Source organism: Ascaphus truei, chromosome 20 (assembly GCF_040206685.1).
Source record: "Ascaphus truei isolate aAscTru1 chromosome 20, aAscTru1.hap1, whole genome shotgun sequence".
Taxonomy (NCBI): Eukaryota; Metazoa; Chordata; class Amphibia; order Anura; family Ascaphidae; genus Ascaphus; species Ascaphus truei.
The window spans coordinates 18598532-18619110 of record NC_134502.1 but is presented as its reverse complement, the minus strand read 5'-3'; the positions used below and the strand labels follow the sequence as shown (position 1 = coordinate 18619110).

General features: G+C 43.8%; 1 protein-coding gene across 1 annotated transcript; it reads left to right on the top strand.

The window, feature by feature from the left end:
• The first annotated feature begins 2173 nt into the window (after nt 1-2173).
• On the top strand, nt 2174-19402 carry ZNF93 (zinc finger protein 93). The gene is made up of 4 exons (XM_075577386.1): nt 2174-2257; nt 6996-7061; nt 7384-7500; nt 13986-19402. The coding sequence occupies exons 2-4, from the start codon at nt 7031-7033 to the stop codon at nt 15287-15289; spliced, it is 1452 nt and encodes a 483-aa protein (XP_075433501.1). The 5' UTR covers nt 2174-2257; nt 6996-7030; the 3' UTR covers nt 15290-19402.
• The last annotated feature ends 1177 nt before the right edge of the window (nt 19403-20579 follow it).

Sequence of the window (20579 nt, the reverse complement as noted above, 5' to 3'; positions counted from 1 at the left end):
CTGCCGCTGCCAGTGGAAGGTTACTGATAGTCCCCCTCAGGATCTCGAGTTCCTGCTGTAAGCCCTGAGCGAACCGCTGTTGCTCCTCTCTCAGCAAGCGGTTTGTCTCTTGCTGGTTTGCATTCGCGTTTTGCAGGGCTTCATTCGTCTGTTGCTGGTTGGCATTCGCCTGTTGCTGGTTGGCATTAATCTCTTGCTGGGCTATTAGCAGCTGTTGCTGGGCTGCATTCGTCTGCTGCTGGTTTGCATTAGTTTCTTGCTGGGCTATTAACAGCTGTTGCTGGGTTTCATTCGCGTCTTTCTGGGCAGCGACATTGCGTACCAGCGCACCGACCACGTCTTCCATCTTGTTTGCAGAGGATGAAAAAACTTTTTTCTTTTTTTTTTTTCAAAGTTCTTCAACCCGCAGACCCCCTAGTGCTCTGCCCGCATTCTCCACCATATGTGACAAACGGCTTACTCCGGGGCTCCGTCGTTTGTCCGGGACTGTTTAGAACACGGTCTTTTAGGGTAGGTTAAATGATGAGGCGTCACGTACAGTTCCTTTAAACAGGCTATGCCTGGTTTATTCAGTCCCAGGCACTGAGACTGCCACAGTGCATACAACAGAAAACAGATCAAAACAAAAGCTGCTCACCTGAGCGATAACTTAACTTAGATATCCCTGACTCAGGGTTGGAAGTGGCTTTTCCACTTCCAACATCAAAACACGGTACTTTTGCAGTCTTACACAAATGAACAGAAAGATTGAACCTGTTTGGGGAAGAGGCTTCTCCCCTCTGTAGTTCAGCAGCCTTCCAGCCTCCTGGCTCTTGTGGGGAGACCAGAGCAAACAGGAAATCAGTCTTTCATACCTGATTCCTAATTAGCATGACAGGTGACAGAAATCAGGCAGCAGACAAACTCTGGTCTGGATCTCTCATCCCTCAGTTCCAGCGCTTGCCAAACTGTGGGATGGAGTGTATGTATTATAAGGCTGCACTCCCAGGCCAAACAGGATAGAAACTGTCTAGTATCCTGGGAGCCCTATATACGGAATTTATTACCATCCCCTGGTTTCTGTCACAATATATATATATATATATATATACAGTGTTCGACAAACCTATACATTTGCTCGCCCCGGGCGAGTGGATTTAACCCCCGGGCGAGTAAATATTGGCCCAAGCAGCACACGTTTGGTACTAGGTGGCGAGTAGATTTTTTTGTGTGGCGAGTAGATTTTTTGGTGATTTGTCAACCACTGTATATATATATATATATATATATATATATATATATATATATATATATATATCATATAAAAATATTACTTGTGAGCACATTCACATGTCTTAGGGCTGTTATATAGTGGCCGCGTGCGCTGGACTTATAATTGGCTGAGGTTAGCCGAGCGCGCACGCAGTGAGCATGCATACGGCCGACAGCGGGGAAGACGGGGAATAGAATGATTTTGCGTCGCTACTGGCGCTGAAATGTATGTATGTGTGTGTCTGCACAATGTTAATAAATATTTTATTTTTACCAATGTGTTTTTTTTAAATAAATAATAAATTACACATACATACACACACACATATACATACACCTACATACACACATAAACACACAGTACCGTCTCAGCTCACAGCTCACAGCTCACAGCTCACAGCTCACAGCATACACACAAAAAGCATGCGGCACGTGCACGCGCGTTCGCACTTACACACGCGCGGCACGGCCGCACACACTATATAACAAGCCATAGACAGTTCTGCAACTCTGCCTTTCACAATTATCACCTAGCATACAGTGCTCCCACTGCAGCAAGGGATTCTGGGAAATATCATGCAAATGAGCACACATACAGTATACATACATACATGCATACACTGTGTATGTAATAAACGGTGTGTGTATAATATATATATACACACATATACACACTCTCTGGATACATAAACCTTGCCCTTCAATACATGAGACTGCTGCTTATTTGCTTCAGTTTAATGATTCACCTTTACTAGAACAAACTGATAGCACTTCACTGCCTGCATGCCTGGAGTCTGGGCTACCCTCTGTGTGAAAGCCTGGGATCGCAAGGGCCTCTGGGACTTGTAGTTCTGCTGGCTTTGGCGTCAATTCATTTCATCGGCCACAGAACTACCACTCACAAGGACGTCTCTGTAATGGGCAAACAGGACGTCACAAGACTCGCCGCAGCCAATCAGCGGGCAGGGGCTTTGCATGCCTTATTATTATTGTCTGTGGCTATGAGGTGAGTCTTTGGGTTTATATAATATACATGTGGGGGTGAGGCGTTTATATGATGGGTGGGAGAGTGCATCACTGACCTGTAATAGGCTGATCCTATTAAAATCCTATAGCTCAACGTGTCTTTAGAAGGGGACCCTATTAAAATCCCATACCCTGGCGTATAAGAGGCTGGACCTATTAATATCCTACAAATCAGTGTATGGTAAGATGGGGATACTCATTTATAAGAGGGACACCCCTCTAAAATACTATATCCTGATCTATAAGAGGATGTAACCTATTCATATCCTACAAATCAGTGTGGTAAGACGGAATAGTGATTTATAGGAGGTACAACCCCTTAAAATCCTATACTCTGACTTGTAATATGCAGGTCCTATTATTATCCTATGTATGAATATGTATAAGTGGGCGTCCCATTACAATCACATAAGAAGGACACTGGCCCTATTAATGTCCTATTTATTAATGAGTGTAAGGGTAGTTGCATTAAAATCCTATATCCTGATATAACAGGGTGAATCAATTAATATCATATAATTATGTGGGTGTTTAGAGGGTGTATTACTTAATTAGATGGGGGAAACTGACTTAGAAGTGGAAGACCCGATTCAAGTTATATACTCTAATAATGTATGGCAGGGGATCCTTTTAATATCCTACAAATCAGTGTGTTAAGAATGTATACTGACTTTTGAGGAGCACAACCATTTAAAATCCTGTGTTCAGACTTGTAATAGATTTAAAGAGGGGAAAAAAAACATCAACATCCTATAATCTGATGTGTGAGGTAGTTATCCTATGAATATCTGATATATGCATGTTTGTAAGAAGTGGTCCATTTAAAATCCTATATCCTGACTTATTAGAAGATAATCCTATTAATATACTACAAATCAGTGTATGTTAAAAGGGCATACTGACTTATTTGAGGAGGGGATGAACTGATTTGAAAGCGTAAAACCCCATTACTTTTGTATAAAAGGACGTGCAACGGGATCCTATTAATATTCTATAAGTCAGCGTGTGTTAAGAGGGAAACAAAACGAACCCTAATAAGATCATATATATATATATATATGTGTATGTGTGTTAGAAGGCTCCTATTATAATCCGTTATCCCGTTAATATCCTACAACATTAAAATTCTAAAGTCTGATGTGAGTAGGATCTTATTCATTTCTTAGAAACCAGTATTTTTTAAGAGAGGAAACCTATTTATAAGACCAGTGACCTATTAATGGTGATTCTTTAAAATGAATGCTGGAATCATATTTGATTCTATGGGTAAAACTGATCGGTGCAGGTGTAAGATACTGGACATAATATTAATAATGTAAAGAGGGACTGATTTATAATAGGGTAAGTCTTATAACATGTATATGACCATGTGACATACATACAGGACACGGGTTAATACACAGATCGGAAGTTGACCCACTTTTCACCTTCGCAAAGGTCCATCAAATAAGCAATACCTCCCCATCAGTCCGTCTCCATATACTATCTGTAACGAACAGCACACAAGTGAGCACGTGACTTACATATGCAGCCAGGGTTAATACACACGGCTACTCTAGCCAACTCACCTTTCCAAATGTAAGGATCCGTGAGTCCCGCTGCACTCAGCGCGCCCCCCTCCTTACCTCGGCCCGCGTTCGGGTGCTCCGCTTCCCCCGCCTCCTGCGGCGCGTCACCTGGGCCATCTGTCAGCCGTCGGACTACGGGCGCGTGTGCGACATCACGCGTGGGACATATGCGCAGGACGCGCGCTCTACGTGCGCAGGTACCGCGTCACCAGCCTCCGCCTGTATGGCCTCCTACACCTGTCTCCTGCACCATCGCAGCAAGCGTTCCTGACGCGCCTCCTCTTGCCTTCTTCTCATTGGTTCCTGTTTGCATTATATGCGCAGCCGTTTCACTGGTTCATCGGCTGAGCATAAACTTTCCTTTGAGCGAAGTGTTCACTGCTGTCTTGCCTCCGCAGTCTTGTCGTGCTTCCAGATCCTTGCTCCTAACCTTAGCTTTTCCTCAGGACTCTGCTCTTCTGTTCTCCTGACCCCGACTAGCAGCTCGACGATGCGCACCTCTCCAATACTGACCTCGGCAAAGTAACACGACAATCTGCCTCTCTCCAATCCAGACCACGGCTAAGTACCGCCTACGATCCGCTACTCTCCAACACCGACTTCGGCAAGTATTACTGGCCATCCAGACCTCTCCTACCCTGACCCGGCTACCTCGACCAATCTACACTCCAGACCCGCCCACGCGGCTGTGGGTTGGTGTTATATCAAATCCCCACCTCGGCCTCGCGGTCACGCCTTGTTTGTGGTGAGCACTTCGTTACATCAACCCCGCAAGGTACTTTCAATGAGTTAATATTAACCCCTTACTCAACTGCAATCATGTCTATATGCTGTCACCACCCAACAATTATGCAAATAAAAGATGTAAAATGTATATGTGCCAGGGTCTCAGGACCCTCTTTATTAAAGAAAAACTATGCACTTAACACACACAAATCTGTTGTAGCAAAATGTGCCCGAAAATGTAAATTACTCTCTACATCAGTTCATTCAGATCCCAAAGCTTCACATATTAAATGTTTTAATACCTATAAAAATACAGTGCTTAGATTACAGAAAAAATATTACAAGAACATACAGTTACAATAACTGCAGATCAGTTTCTTATAATAACAGGCTAAAACATACAACAGGGATCCCTATACCTGTACAGCACGTTACCATATGTCATAGATTTTTCACCAGAGAGGTGACCGGCGCAGAAAGATAAAAATTTCACGGGTTTAATCCCAAAACACACCTCCTTGTTGAATTCTTATTTTCATAATACCTTCCTAAGACTTATGTATTATTTTCTTCCCATTGAAACAACATAAGCCCACCCCTGTCGTAAATTAGCTGCTAGTTGATGGTTTAACGACTTAAAAAAAAAACCCTGATTTATAAAGGCGGTTAAAATCTTGACTCAATATATAAACGCTCATAACCTCCTTTTGCTAATACTGAGGCTGCGCTTATAGTGGCGCGGACGTCGTGGCAAAACAAATGTGTTCCCGCCGTCACGTGCACTTATAGTAAGCGCCACGCTGGCGGCGCGAATTTCTGAAGCCGGTCAAATTTGATTTTTCAGAGGCTGTCGCCACATGTGACAGCCTCTGAACCAATCAAAGACCTGGTTGCCCGGGACATCGCCGGAAAGCGAATTACAACTTTCGCTAGCGGCGACGGGTGACGTCATCCGTCGTGCGCCTTACACACCCACGCCATCTTCAGGGTTGCGTCAGTGCTCTCCACACACGCTTGCACGAAAGCATTCTAATGTATAGAAGTTGTGACTGAATATAGAAACAGTCATAACTTCGTTTACCGAATTCTTAGCCGGTCGCCATTTTCACGGTTGCGTCTGTGCTCTCTCCACGCACGCTTGCATCTGTGTGACAGCCTAACGTCTATTTTTTGCAGGAGAACCAGTTATCTGTCCTTGGCACCTCTTACCCACGCAGTGTTGTGGTATGATTTAGATTTGTATCATCGCAACGGTGGCAGATATTCAGTGGTTACCCTTATGAATTGCTGTCACTTCTTATATTTAATACAGTCCTCCAACTAAGTGGCGACCTGGTTGTCACCCCTCTCTGGGATGCACAAGGGATCATTCAAGACTGCTACAGTTTCCTTTGGAAGTGGCTTGTTTATAAACATGTCTAGAGAGCCATCATTTAATCCCATCTCTGGCAAAACAAATGCCCTTATCTCTAGATTCTATCAGTCCCATATAACACACGTGGTGCTTTTAGGGGGCCATAAGTGATAACCCACCAATGAAACACTCTTTGAAGATCTGCGCAGACCCAGGAAGAGTCTTGAGCTGTCATAAACCCAATATATTCTATTTTTAAGACAAACGGTAACCACATTAACCCCATAAGCACCATATTGATTAAAATACAGTACTTAATATTCCCCACCATTTTCATTACATTGGATGTGCATATGTATGTATATGCAACTGATTTGCTAAAAGGCTTCTTAAAATCCTATAATCTGGTATTTAGGGGGATGTTGATTTATAAGGTGTAAGGTTGACTTGTTGTAGGATTCCATTAAAACCCTATAAACTGTTGTGCGTAGAGATGGAAATGTTGATGTGTGTAAGAGGTTCATCTCATTACATTACATGTGGGCAACGGGTTTGGTTCTGAATTTGACGAACCCATTAAAATCCTATGAACTGATATACAGGAAGGCCCCGCTTCTCGGCGCCCCGCTCGGCGATACCGAGAAGGGAGCCGCCATTGTTGTGCATGCGCAGGACGGGCCAGTCCAATGTCGCGCATGCGCAGAAAGGGCCTGTCCGGGTTCGCGCATGCGCAGAATGAGGGGCTTTGCCGAAGTTGCGCATGCGTAGAACGGCGCATTACCGGCCTGTGCACGCACACATAACGAAAATCGCCGGATCCGCTTTTCAGCAATTTTTCGCTTTGCGGCGAGGGTCCTTGGAACGGAACCCGCCGCATGACTGGGGCCCTCCTGTATTTTTTTTCTTGAAGGTTTTAATCTGACTTTAGACCCTATTACAGATCTTGCTATTTTCCTTTCCAGTGAAATATCTTAATTTTGGATGACAAACATTTTTGAACGTTGCTTAATGAATGGTGAAAATACGGATATTTAAATTAATTGATATTATTTTGTTTTTTTTGTACTCAGAAAAAGAATATAAGGGAAGTTACAGGGGTGTCAGAATGGAAAATCATGATAATCTCAGCTCTGCAGGTAAGACTCATTTTATTCCTTATACGTTGGTGCAATCTAACTTTTAATGGGTCAGTCCCAGGTAGGACTAAAGTGACCTAATGACAGGGACATGTTTAATGGATTAAAGGGTCAATTCCACGTAGGAGCAAAGTGACCTAATGACAGGGATGTGTTTAATGGGCTAAAGGGTCAGTCCCAGGTTGGTGCAATGTGACCTAATGACAGTGACGTGTTTAATGGGTTAAAGGGTCAGCCCCACTTATGGACTTAATGGCAGTGAAAAATAAATGCTGTGAATTAAAAATAAAGTCAAAGACATTATTTATTTTGCTCTGCGCAGACTCCTGTGGCAACATGAAGCCTAATATCGTATTATCTAATGACGGAGAAGAGGAGTTGTGTGTGAGCAGTCAGCTGGGCGTCAAGGATCAAGAAGTCCATCGATATACTAATACAGGCAAGTAGATCCCCCACCAAATGACCTTCAAATGATCTTGAAAGTGAGATTGCAAATCTGTTTTTCCTACTTGAGGTTATCTAAATCTCTCTGCCGTAGAGGCAATATTTGCTCTCAATCCCCTCTAAGACCAAAATGTACTAATGGCAGTGACATGTATTAATAGCAGTGACATGTCTAAGTGGTCCATTCCTCCTAATATTTAAGGGGTCCATTCCGCCTAAGACTTTAGTGTAACAACAATACACAAGCCCAACTCTTGCGTTCTGCTGAAGGATTTCTTCTCTCTACCCCTTTTAAATATAAAGCCCTCTCCCACCTTATAGCTTTCTCACTGACTGCCCCACACCTCTGGAATACCCTTCCCCTCAATACCCGACTAGCATCCTCTCTATCCACCTTTTAGGCCCTATCTAAAACCCACCTGCTTAACGAACCATATGAGTAGCTCCGTGGCTGATACTATACACCTCATACATAAAGCTTGGCCCCTTGCAGACGCACTTATCAGAACGCCCTCCTACTGTCTCTGTACGTCCCACTTTTCACTTAGATTGTAAGCTCTTCGGGGCAGGGACTCCTTTTCCTATTGTTTTGTGTCTGAAGCGCTTATTCCCATCATATGTTATAATATTATCTCACGTGTATTGTAAAGCGCTATGTACTTGAATGGCCCTATATAAATAAAGATTTACATACATAATGGTAGTGACATGTTTTTTTTATTTTATTTAGTGGTAGCCTTCAATAAAGTATAATAGCATCTATTTTCACATTTTACATAATTGACATGATTTTTAACATGTACATACTATATTTGACAAAACAATGCAGGGTAACCAGTTCCAACCATATTATGTGTTTCGTGTGAATATACAGAAGGATAAATCGTAAAGCCCCTTTCTTTTTAATAATAATAACAATAATAATAATATTTATGCCCTCTACGAGCTAGAAATGAAAGGAAGAAACGAAAACTGGCTGCGTCTTAAAATATGAGTACAGGTAGTCCTCGTTTTCCGACATTTCGCTTTCCGTCGGATGCGTTTTCCGGCGGCGCATAATGCAGTCTAAAAACTCATTATCTGCCGCGGTTTTCGCGCATCCGACGGAAACCATCGCCTGTATCCGACGCGGGTTTGCGGGACGCATTGTGTCGGAAAAGCGAGGACTGCCTGTATTGGGTGAAGAATGAACAATCACAAAGAAAGGGGAAAAGGGAAAGGGGAAAATCTCACAGTTACGCCGACAGAGTAAATCCCATAATCAGAAATGTTTAGGATAACGTGTTTTTAGATGGGCGTGATTTTAAGACTTGACTTGATTAAGACTTGTATGGAAGTCCATATCGACATATAACAGGTCAAGATAATTGATATGATGGCTGTGGAAAAAATATGTAAAAAAAATAAGTTATATTTATTTTTATTCAAATAGTCCACAAACTCCATCAGTGTCACCTTCCCAAATGAGAACGAGGTCATCAAGGAACCTACCGTACAAAAATAATATATGGGTTTGTGTGACCAAAAATGTGTGTAAACTCCCATTTTCCCATAAATACATTGGCATATGACGGTGCGAAAGATGTGCCCATAGCAGTACCCCGTGTCTGTAAATAATACTGTGCATCAAATAAGAAATAATTGGGGGCGAGTAGGAATAAGATTGATTCTGAAATAAAAGTGGTTTGTGCCGAAGAAAGGCGTGAAGTGTTTAAGAAGTGTTGAACAGCTGTGATACCTTGTGTGTGGTCTATCATAGTGTATAGATGGGCGAGATGTTAAGACTTGAGTCATTTACTAAAATAAATAAAGAAGCCCCCAATGTTACATCCAATACGGCATAATGATTTAGTACGTTACTATTTGTTTTTTCTACATGTTGCTTCTTCGTAAGTACAAGTCATTTAGTTAAACCCTTTGGCCAAAACATTTCAAGCCTGCAACCAACTTCCCGGTAAACCCCTCTCAGCTGGTCCTACACTACTGATTTTATACAGTGTTTTTGTAATTCTTCCACTAGAAAGAGAAAAGAGGAAACCAAACGATAATATAGCCAATAGCCTGGGGTGTGTGACATGCATGCCGTGCCTAAGGGGTTTACCGTGAAGTGGTTGCAGGCTTGATATGTTTTGGCCAAAGGATTGAACTGAATGACCCATACTTATGAAAAAACATATAGTAACGTACTAAACAATGTGTCCTCTTTTGGGTGCCTCTTTGCCTATTGTAGTATACTTCGTCACTTTCCCGTGGGTCTCTAGTGGACACAAACCAATATATACATATATAATAGTGTGGTTCTGGGTTTTGAGCTCGCCAAGATTGTGTGTGTTTGACTCATTTACTAACAGAACCTCACACGGTTTCCAAGTATTCAGCACAACAGGTTATCCCGATCCACGAAAAAAGAACTAATTTACAAGTTCTGTGGAACTGGACTTCAGGGTTCTCTTAATATATAATATCAGGAGCTGTGAGCCCAGTCACTGCATGACATCTCTCTTTCTGAAACAATAAAAAAGGATGTGGTGAATCCCATCTAAGGCTGCGGCCGAGATTGTCCAAGCTGCTAGGTTGCCGTTCCGTGCAATCTGACATCAGTGGGGCTCTCTCCATGTCAGATGACACGGAATGGCAACCTCGCAGGTTGGAGTATCTTGCCCTACGTCTGCTAGTAGGATACAGTTCCAAAGTGCGGAGGAAACGGTTTCGGGTGAGCAGAATGCTGCTTGTGCAGCCAACACAACATAGACAACCAATTCTTCAAAGAACAGGTCTCCTCTAGGAGAGAGGTACAAAGTAGAGCTCTGCTCACAAGTTCATAATGCAATTCTCCATTTAATGTGACAGTCAAGAACAGTGGAAAGACATTCAGGTCCCATATGGACCTTTCATCTGGCAATCTCGCAGCTTGGAGAATCTCGGCCTACGTCTGCTAGTAGGATACAGGCAGCAGGGCAATAAGAGAATAACAACAACTATTAGAGTATGCAATAAAATATAACGTAGGACATGGAAAAAATACAATAAAAATCCTCTTAGGAAGCAGTTCCCTTTCAGATATAGACTGTGCTCTTATCTATCACTATTTTATGTTTTATATAAATGAGCACAGGTGGTCTTGAAAGCCACTGTTACTTATATTCTGAGATTAGCCTGGAGAGTGATCGCGGGCTGTATCCTCTCTCTGTCGCCACCAAATGGATTGTCTGTGAAAACAGCAAAAGTTTAAGATCCAGATAGAAGAGAGCAGTCTTCCTCTTGTTGACTCTTGCAGCTGTCTACCCTTCATGCTGGCTTAACGAGACTGGGGACACTACACCAGAACTGGTCTTCTGCTGAGGCGTTTTTTTGGGGGGTATTTAACATGTAGCCTGAGTTTTCCGGTATTGGGGTAGGTTTGCAGGGCAAATATGGAAGATAAGGGCATTCCTCAGCAGGTGTAAGGAGCGGTTTTAGTACATCAGATGTGCTGTGACAATTGGGCCCAATCTCAGAGATTTCACTTCCAGGCTGTAAGATAATGTTTGGCTTTTGCTGCCTCCCCCAGTACCCACCCGGGACGCCTAACCACCCTCCCCGGGGCAACTACCCCCACCCTCTGCCCATTGATTGGCACAATGGTACACCACGCCCATATAATATGGGCATGATTGCCACTATGGCAGTCAATGGGCAACCATGGTCAATGGGTGTTCAGAGGGGAGTTGTTCTTCATATAGTGGCTGCCTTTGACCACATTTTGAGGGCATATTCAGCTGCAGCGAAAAAGAGCTATGTACCTCCGCAAGCTCTTCTTTCAGGTGAGGAACTCTTTAGTAACAAGCTGTCTGATACTTTCAGTCAACAGACTTGTCATTTGTTGAACAAAGGTGGTGACAGCTGCATCGGCCCCCCCTAGTGCAAAGCCCAGTCTGTGTCCATGTACCCCCTGCTCTCATTGACCAGTCGGACATTATGGTGGTTTTCTATGGGGGTTACAGGAATGGCACAGGGATTATCCCTTTATCATATATTTCGTAGACGATATACGAGTACTTTCTAAAATACAAGTTCCTGGGGAGGGAGGAGGATCCTGCGAGGCTGCTCTGGCCTTTGCAAAAGGTCAGTTTGCCATAAACCGGTTCGGCAGCAAAGGCATTTCGGTCAGGACACTCCAGAGGAGGTATAAAAAAACCTAAACAAAACAGTGTTCATGGCGCAAAGTGATAAAACAGTTAATATGTGCAAATGAACCCAGTGTTAGTTAGCACTGAAAAACACATAATACTGTAACTCCAAGTAGAAGATTCTCCAGGTCAGCAGACTCTTTGTAGACCCTGATATGAAGAAAAAAAAACACAAATGCAAAGGATATAGTGCATTCACATTTACTTTAAGATGACAGACAACACAGAGGGGATGGTAACACACTCACACTCTCCCCGCTGGTAAGTAAACAAGAAATGACTTCGGGTGCACTTCAACCCTTCTCCTTAGATAGCACCACCCGATGTGACCGCTCCACTTCTCAGTCAGGAACAGACCGCGATTGCCTCCGCCAGCGTCTCTCACCCGCAGTGGGGGCACCCCGCCGCGTCACGGCCGTCTCAGCAGTCTCCTACCAATCAGGGCGTCTCAGGAGATTGGGTACGGTGGCCTCAAAGCATCAAAAAAGGCCCAGCATGTTTCGTCCTACCGGACTTCATCTGGGGGTCATGTTTAATGCTAACTTTGGCGCACTTATATACCAAACTAGGCATCAGAAATAAAGCCAACTCAGCTGGATCCTACATAGTGAGCCAGTGATTAGCAGAGGTGGTAATGCTTGTTCTAATTAGCAAAACCTGAGCTGGAATGCACCAGGCGCCTCCCTACTTGAATGCCTAATTAGTATGCACTAAAACAAGTTATGCAGTAAGCTAATATAGGTTTTTAAAAAGACATACAAATCTTTAATATTTAAAATACAATTAAACAATCAGCTTACAAAAACACAATATAAAATAAAAAAGGATTTTATCATGGACTGTATGCGGTAATAGAGAAGTGTATACAATTGATATGAAATATTGTATTATTAAACAAGTGCTAAAAACCCTGTCTCATCCTACACATAATAATCATTCCAAAATTTAAAAAAGGATGTGCGGAGAATGCTGAAACACATAAACAGCATGGATTAGTAAAAAAACAACAAGGGTTAAAAACAGACAACTCATAATAAAGCTACTCAATACACTTCACTGATGATTCAATGTCAGCAATGATATTAGACCGGGACAATTGCATAAAAAGGACTACATCAAAAAAATTAAATTATAAATATAAAGTGAGGCTATAAAAAGATAAATACTAGCTAATTAATAGGCTAATAAAAATAGCTAAATAAAAAGCTACCAAAGCTAAAAAAGAGGTGCTATAGTAGGGAATGGACTTAAAAAAGGGAAATGAAAGATAAAACATTGAACCATCACTTGAGGAATGCATTGATGTCATTCAACGTTCAGACCCAGAGGTTTCAAAGTTTTTAACTTGTAAATCCAGAGGCTGAATTCAGCAGCCATTCCCACAGACAAACACCAGGAACAGATAGACCTGCAGCAGATGCTGGCTTCTATGGTACCATGAGGTAAGCCAAGTGTGACCAGACGTCCCGACTTTGCTAGCCACTGTCCCGATTTTTCTCTGAGCCGGCCGCGCATGCGCATAGGTGACATTTGTCCCGGGTTTTTGCCAGGACAAATATGCTCCCCCTAGATAGGTTCAATATTTTCGTTTAAGCATATACTTTCAGGGAAATGACCAAATCGTCCATTAACGGTCTAAGTAGAGCAGGCAGGAGGTACTCTCCACAACAAAAGCTTTTTAATCTGCACTTTTTGATGCTTTTAAAACGTTGAGGTTTGCCGATATAGTTAGGCCGAACGGGAGTTCCTAGAAGTTACAGTCATCTTAGATCTCTATTTCCCGTAAGTCGCGGCAGAGACATGTTAAGGGGCCCGTTCTTTCTATGACCAGAGTGTATTAAAGACAGTCACATGTTTAAGGGGTCACATCTGGGTGATTGAGGCCTTTTTTGACCCAAATCTAACATTTAGGATTTGTAATAATGTATTACAGTTTGTAAATATGGTGTGCTAAGACTTGGGGAGGGTTTGTTATTCCTACGTTATATTTATTAGCTCTCTGATAAGGATAGGGTGGGACAGGGCTAAATAAAACACTTAATTGACAAGCACTCCCCTCCCCCATCACGGGATCCCTAGGAAATGTAGTGTGTAATTAATTTCCAAATAATCAAAAACAGCCGGGTCTTTGCTTTTTAGGGTGGTTACATTTGTTTGAGGAAGCCAATTAGAGTGTTTAGAAAATAAATCTCCATCCGTTCAGCGTGGTCTTTTGTGAGTTTCACGATACATCGAAGATGTGATCACAAGACTGTTTTATAACTCACAAATCTTGAATGACCTTTTTGATCTTCATGCTTCTTTTTACTAGATTGTGGCTTCCCGGTTTGGAGTAAAGAGGAAGAATATTGCCGCCCTCTCCACTCGGCAGAGTATGTTTCCCAAAACAAACAAGCAGATAAGGGGAGAAGTGGGACACAAGGTGATGCCGCAGGAGATGCTCCGCTGGAGGGTTCCACTGCACATGGAACACGCAACGACACTAGTACCCAGGGACACGATCTAAGAGAGAATGTAGGACAACAAGCCCAGCAGAAACTCAACATAGTGAATACACGGGAGTTAAAGCCATTCGTCTGCACTGAATGTGGGAAAAAATTTGCGTACAGCTCAGATCTTTATAGACACATGAGAGTCCACACAGGAGAGAAACCATTTATCTGCGGGACATGCGGAAAAAGCTTTACCTGTAGCTCAGGTCTTTATAAACACCAGAAAATCCACACCAGAGAGAAGCCGTATACATGCGGAGAATGTGGGAAGAGTTTCCGCCGTAGCTCTTATCTCTCTGTACACCAGAGATTCCACTCCGGGGAGAAACCGTATCCATGCACAGAGTGTGGGAAAAGCTTCACTTGCAGCTCAACGCTTATTAAACACCAGCAAATCCACACGGGAGAGAATGTATTCATTTGCAGCAAGTGTGGAGAAAGCTATCACTGCAGTTCAGATCTTAAGAGGCACCAGAAAGACCATGAGGGAGAGATGCTGTATCCATGTGCCGATTGTGGAAAGAACTTCACTAGCAGAAAGGGTCTTACTAAGCACCAGAGAATTCACACGGGGGAGAAACCCTTTGCATGCAGCCAGTGTGGGAAAAGGTTTACTCGTAGCTCAGATCTTTATATACATGAAAGAATCCATACGGGAGAGAAGCCGTATTCATGTGGCGTGTGTGGGAAAAGTTTTACGTGTAGCTCGAACCTTAGTACGCACCAGAGGAGTCATACGGGAGAGAAGCCGTATAACTGCAGTGAGTGCGGTAAGAGCTTTGGGCAGAGTTCCGATCTATACGTGCATCAGAGGAGACACACGGGGGAGAAACCGTACACGTGTGGAATCTGCAGCAAAAGCTTCACCTGCAGATCCTACCTGAACATGCACCAGAGAATTCACACGGGGGAGAAGCTGTTCTCCTGCAGCGACTGCGGGAAAAACTTCAGCCGGAGCTCAGACCTCTATAAGCACCAAAGAATCCACACTGGGGAGAAACCGTACACATGCGATGAGTGTGGGAGAAGTTTTAACCAGTGCTCGGCTCTTATTGGTCATAAGAAAATCCACACTAGAGAGAAGTCCAAGCCTAAAGATCGTTCCACCCCAAATTCTCTTTAAACCCTATACAGTAGCCGACACGTACTTTTAAGGTAGCTAAACGTGCTAAAGGCAAGATTTGGCTGGGGTATTTTTTCCTTTTGATTGATTACAGATGCCAATTTCTTCGGGTGGTCTTAATGGGAGAATGTTTGGCAGTCAAGTGGTTTATTTACCAGTAGCCTATTCTGCCATTGTTGGGGAGCCAAGAAACGTAAGGGGGAGAGATGGTTCTTTGCCTGTGCAAACTCCTGTGAACACACCGTGATATCAAACAAAATGGAGAAGCCAGAGGAAATCAATCCCTCTCCTGCCCCATTTAGTGTCCCCCTGGATTAAATTAAATGGTAAACGTACTGGGCTACAAGGTCTCTTTGGTTGCCATCTGTGGTCCCTTCCTTAATGAGTCTCCTCTATCAGAGGGGGAGATAGTAATAATAGCTTACGAATTTGTAATAGGGTCGGGGATCTGGATTTGTTATAGGTTTAGCAGTTCTGATAGGTTCAAATTTTCATGTTGTGTCTCTAATAGAATTAGTTTGGAATAGGTGTTTTATTTTTGTAGTAGAGTGCAATAGACTAAAAGGCCCAGATGCTACATCCAATATGACAACTTATTTAGTTCAATACTATCAGTTTCTTCTCATAATTAGAGTAATTTAGTTAAAAGCTTTGGCCAAAGCATTTTAAACTTGAAACCACGTCACGGTGTGACCCTATCAGCAGGTCCCACGCCACCAATATTATACTGTCTCGTGTATTTCTTCCACTGCAGAGAGAGCAGTGTTTTTCAACCTTTTTGTGGCTAAGGAACCCTAAGTGAAATTCTGTGGGACCCAAACCCTCTCTAACGTCTCTGATCGAATGCATTGTAAATTCTTCTGTATTTGATACCATTTTCAAATGACCAGAAAATTGCAGGGAACACTTTAGGGAGGCCCGGGGGGAACCCAAGGACTCCTAGGAACTCTGGTTGAAAAACACTGGCATAGAGAGAAGAGGAAATGACACACTATAGCCAACAGCATTGGATGCGGGACATGTATCCAGTGCCTAAAGGGTTAAAATGAAGACAAACTGTATGTGCTATGTATGAGCTACAGTGCAGTTAAAGCTGGTTAAAAACCAGAAGTGCCCTAATATAGGGGGGAAAAAATCAAAAATATCAAGTACAAGAAAAATTATATTTATAAAGCTACGATCCGTTACAACGCGAATCCGCTTATAGCGCGATGCGAGCGTGGCTCCCAATTTTCATATTTATGGATACTTTACCACACGATTATTGGTTTCTTTATTGTACAATGCATACAATTGTACATTATTTCTAACGCGATCCGCTTATAACGCGGTGTGATTCTTTGGACCCCAGGCACAGCGTTATAAGGGGGTTGAGCTGTACTTCCCTCATGCTTGTGGCAACAGCAACTGTTCTCTCCACTTCTCTCCTGAAGGAAGAACTCTCTCCATAGACTGCTCATTCAAATATGTGTATTAGGGCCTGCTCATTAAAGGTGAGAGGAGTGAGCTTAAAACTAAGGAGGAGGGGGTCACAGGCCCGGTCTAGGATATTTGGTCCCGGCCGTTTCGTCACGATCAAATAGTCACCGGGAAACTTCTCCGCGACTCACCCCGCCACCAGAAACTTTGCTGCTAAGTTAAGTGCCTTATCCTAAAACCCCTAGCCTAAGCCCTTACCCTAAAACCCCTTCAATTAACCCTAAGTTAACCACTAAAATCCTTAAATTATCAACCTACAGTAACCACTAAACCCCCTTAAATGAACCCCCTACCCTAATGGCTAAACCCCCTCAAATTAAACCCCTACCCTAACCAATAAAACCCATAAAATTACCCTAAACAGTAATTAAACTTAGCTTAGAAGCGTCCGGCGGCGGATCGGCTGCAGCAGCGAGGTGAGTCACGGCGAAGCACCAGCGGCCATTTAGTCCCGAAGCCAGTGTCGCCACCAAATATCCCATCCTGTCACGGACCTCCCAACAATTGTTTACATTTGGACATACTGTACAAGTGTAGGTGAAAGGACAAAGTGTACAAGTGTTAGCAAGTTCAAAACCTGAACCCACTGCAATGTGTGTGTCCTCAAAGAGAAAAATAGAGAGGCGCAAAAAAGTGCCTTTATATTGGAAAAATGGCATGGGTGATACAGACACAAGTGAAACAATAATGCAATAAAAAACGTGGGTGCAAAAATAAGAACAAACACTTGGCCTGAATAATGGGGCTGCTGCATCTAGTGGGTGTTTAGCAGCCTTTTCTTGTCACACTCAGTGCCGTGTTGATTACCGCTCTGTTAAGCTGCTGTGCTGGGTAGTTGTCTCCTAGGAGGAATCCTCAGTTGAACCCTTTGTCCTGGCTCGTGCTGCTCAGGCTGCTGCGGCTGGCTCTAACGCCTCTCCTCCGTGAACCCGGAAGTGACGTCGGACTCCGGGCGTGACATCAGACACCGGATGTGAAACCCGTGTGCAATGGAAGTCATCACGAGGCTAGCAAGTCCAGTCCCAAAGTGAGCTGGCAAGGCTCAAGAGCAGTGCTTGCTCAAATGTTCAATGCTTGGTGACCCTCAGTAGGCTCCTCCTACGCGTTTCACCAACGTGAGTGGCTTCTTCAGGGACCGTGTGTGAGTGTGTATTGGGTTTTGAGCCTGCTAACACTGTATATCTTAGTAGCAGTGTTAGTAGTAGGGCTTGGTGTAAAAAAAAACCTAGATTTTACAAAATGCAATGATATTTCATCATTAATATTCAATGCCCAATGCCTCAATAAATACATTGGCTTGTACTGTTGTTTCGCTGTTCTCTATTTGATTTTCGGGGATGGAAAAATGTGGCCGGGCTCCTAAAATGTAACCGCTGGTGCCTATGGTGAGTGCACTGCTGACTGACCTGTCATTCACCGCTGCGAGTGGTAGTAACGCGACCCCAGCATGCTTTGCAAGAATGACCAGAAGCCCTGCAGCTGGTCGCGGAGGTGACAGACTGCTAAGTCAGACATGGCGCCACGTACTATGGCATGGGAGGATGGGGATGCGATGCTAGAGCGGGAAGGAGTGCTCCAGGAGTTGGGGCACGGGGCAGTTTCAGGTTGTGTTAAGGCAGGGTGAGGGTTGGGTTTCTTGGGGTACTTATTGTGAGGGTCAGGTTAAATGTTATGGGAGGGGTTGGGTTCTGTTTGTATTGGGTTATAATAAAGGTTGAGGTAGGGAGTGTGTTCTGGTTGTGTTGGGGAAGGATGAAAATTGGGATGTAGGGGGGAGTTCCAGTTGTATTGGGGTATGATGAGGATTGGGGTAAGGTTAGGTTTATTATGGTGTTAGAGTACAGTTTCTTGTGGTGTTACGATGTGAGGGTTTGGTGTGCAGGGAGGGACTCATCTTGTGGTCCAAAGGCGCATGAAAAACGCAGCTTTGTGAGGGCATATCTCTCATTTTTACCCATGTCATTTTTCCATAAATTGTGTTACACAATGTGGCTTTAGTGTTCTCTTTAATGGTATTCAACATTGGATCTCGGAGAAACATCTGATTTGGAATAACGCTTGTCTGCATCTAGAAGTCATTCTACACGCTTGATTTCATCTGCTGGTGTGAGTGTGATACATCCACCCATTCCTCTCACCCGTTACTGTATATCAATTTGTATTGCACTATTGTTGTTCTGTTGTCTTTTCCATATTGCCTTTTGAGGAACCCCAACTCTCTCTCTCTCTGTAATAGAGTGTCTGAGATCAGATGCATTGTAAGGATCCCCAACCCTCACTAATAGCGCGTCTGAGATCAGATGCATTGTAAGGGCAGGTCCATACTGCCTTCGCCCGTGCGGGTGCGTTTTCCAGACATGGTAGAAGCGCCATCGGAGGCGTGTCTAGGGCGTGTCAGTGCCGTCACGCAGCTGGTTCGTCCTCATTGGGCGAATTGCTCACATAACCTGCCGGTCGCTCCGATAAATCAGTTTCAACGCATGCCCCCTCTTGCTGTTGCCCGTGCGGTCTATGGGCGCGATCAATGCCTTAAGGTCTGCGGCAGCATGGACTTAGCCTTAGGAATCCCAACACTCTAATAGCGCGTCTGAGATCAGATGTATTGTAAGGAACCCCCAACCCTCTCTAATAGTGCGTCTGAGATCAGATGCATTGTAAGGAACCCCAACCCTCTCTAATATTGCGTCTGAGATCAGATGCATTGTAAGGAACCCCAACCCTCTCTAATAGTGCGTCTGAGATCAGATGCATTGTAAGGAACCCCAACCCTCTCTAATAGTGCGTCTGAGATCAGATGCATTGTAAGGAACCCCGACACTCTCTAATAGCGCGTCTGAGATCAGATGCATTTTAACTTCACACGGTGACTCCGGAGCAAGTGCGAGTGTGACCAGAGGTATCATCCTGGTATAAGACGGTGACGCCTGTCTTTTGCCTGCGCATGCTGCGGACGGCAGCATTACCCAGCCAAACTGTAAGTGCAATTGGCTGGAAGTGCATATTAAATGGTGGTTTTAGTGTTACTCTATTGCATTTTTCTCCTTTTGGTCTATCACGGAGTTACCACTGATGCACTGTAGCAGCTTTCATCACCTATATGCAAGTCATAAATACTCCTCAATCAACACTATTGTTAGTGTGAGTAAATTCCAGTAAGCGCTAATTGGATGTGAAGGTGTTTGAACGTTACTGCGCTCTGCGTACTTTTCTGTGTGTGTATCTTCCTCCCATCCTACACCTCTTCCTAACTCTCCTCCTGCCTTCCTCAACTCTCTTTCCACTGTAAGAGAGGAGGATGTGTCGCTGTTGATCTCCTCTTCTCCCTCTACCACTTGCCCTCTTGACCCCATTCCCTCCCATCTCCTAAAACCTCTTGCTCCTACTATAATCCCTACGCTCACACACATTTTTAACTCCTCCCTCTACTCTGGTACCTTTCCCTCCTTTTGCTAAATGTCACTTTTATGTCTGAATGCACTTTTTCCCATTGTGTTATTTGTATTATTTATATGATTTATCACGTGTATTACTGCTGTGAAGCGCTATGTACATTAATGGCGCTATAAAAATAAAGATATATATACATAAATACATAAAGGCGGTCCTCACTTTTCCGACGAAATGCGTCCCGCTAACCACCGTCGGTTAACAGACCGCCGTTTTGCAGGTCCCATGTTAATCAACGGTGGTGACCGTCCGAAAAGCGAGTCTGGTGTCGGATAATACGTCCGGCGGACAGCATTATGGGGCATCGGATAAGGCATTCGTCGGAAACCGGGACATCGGTAAGTGAGGACCACCTGTACATACA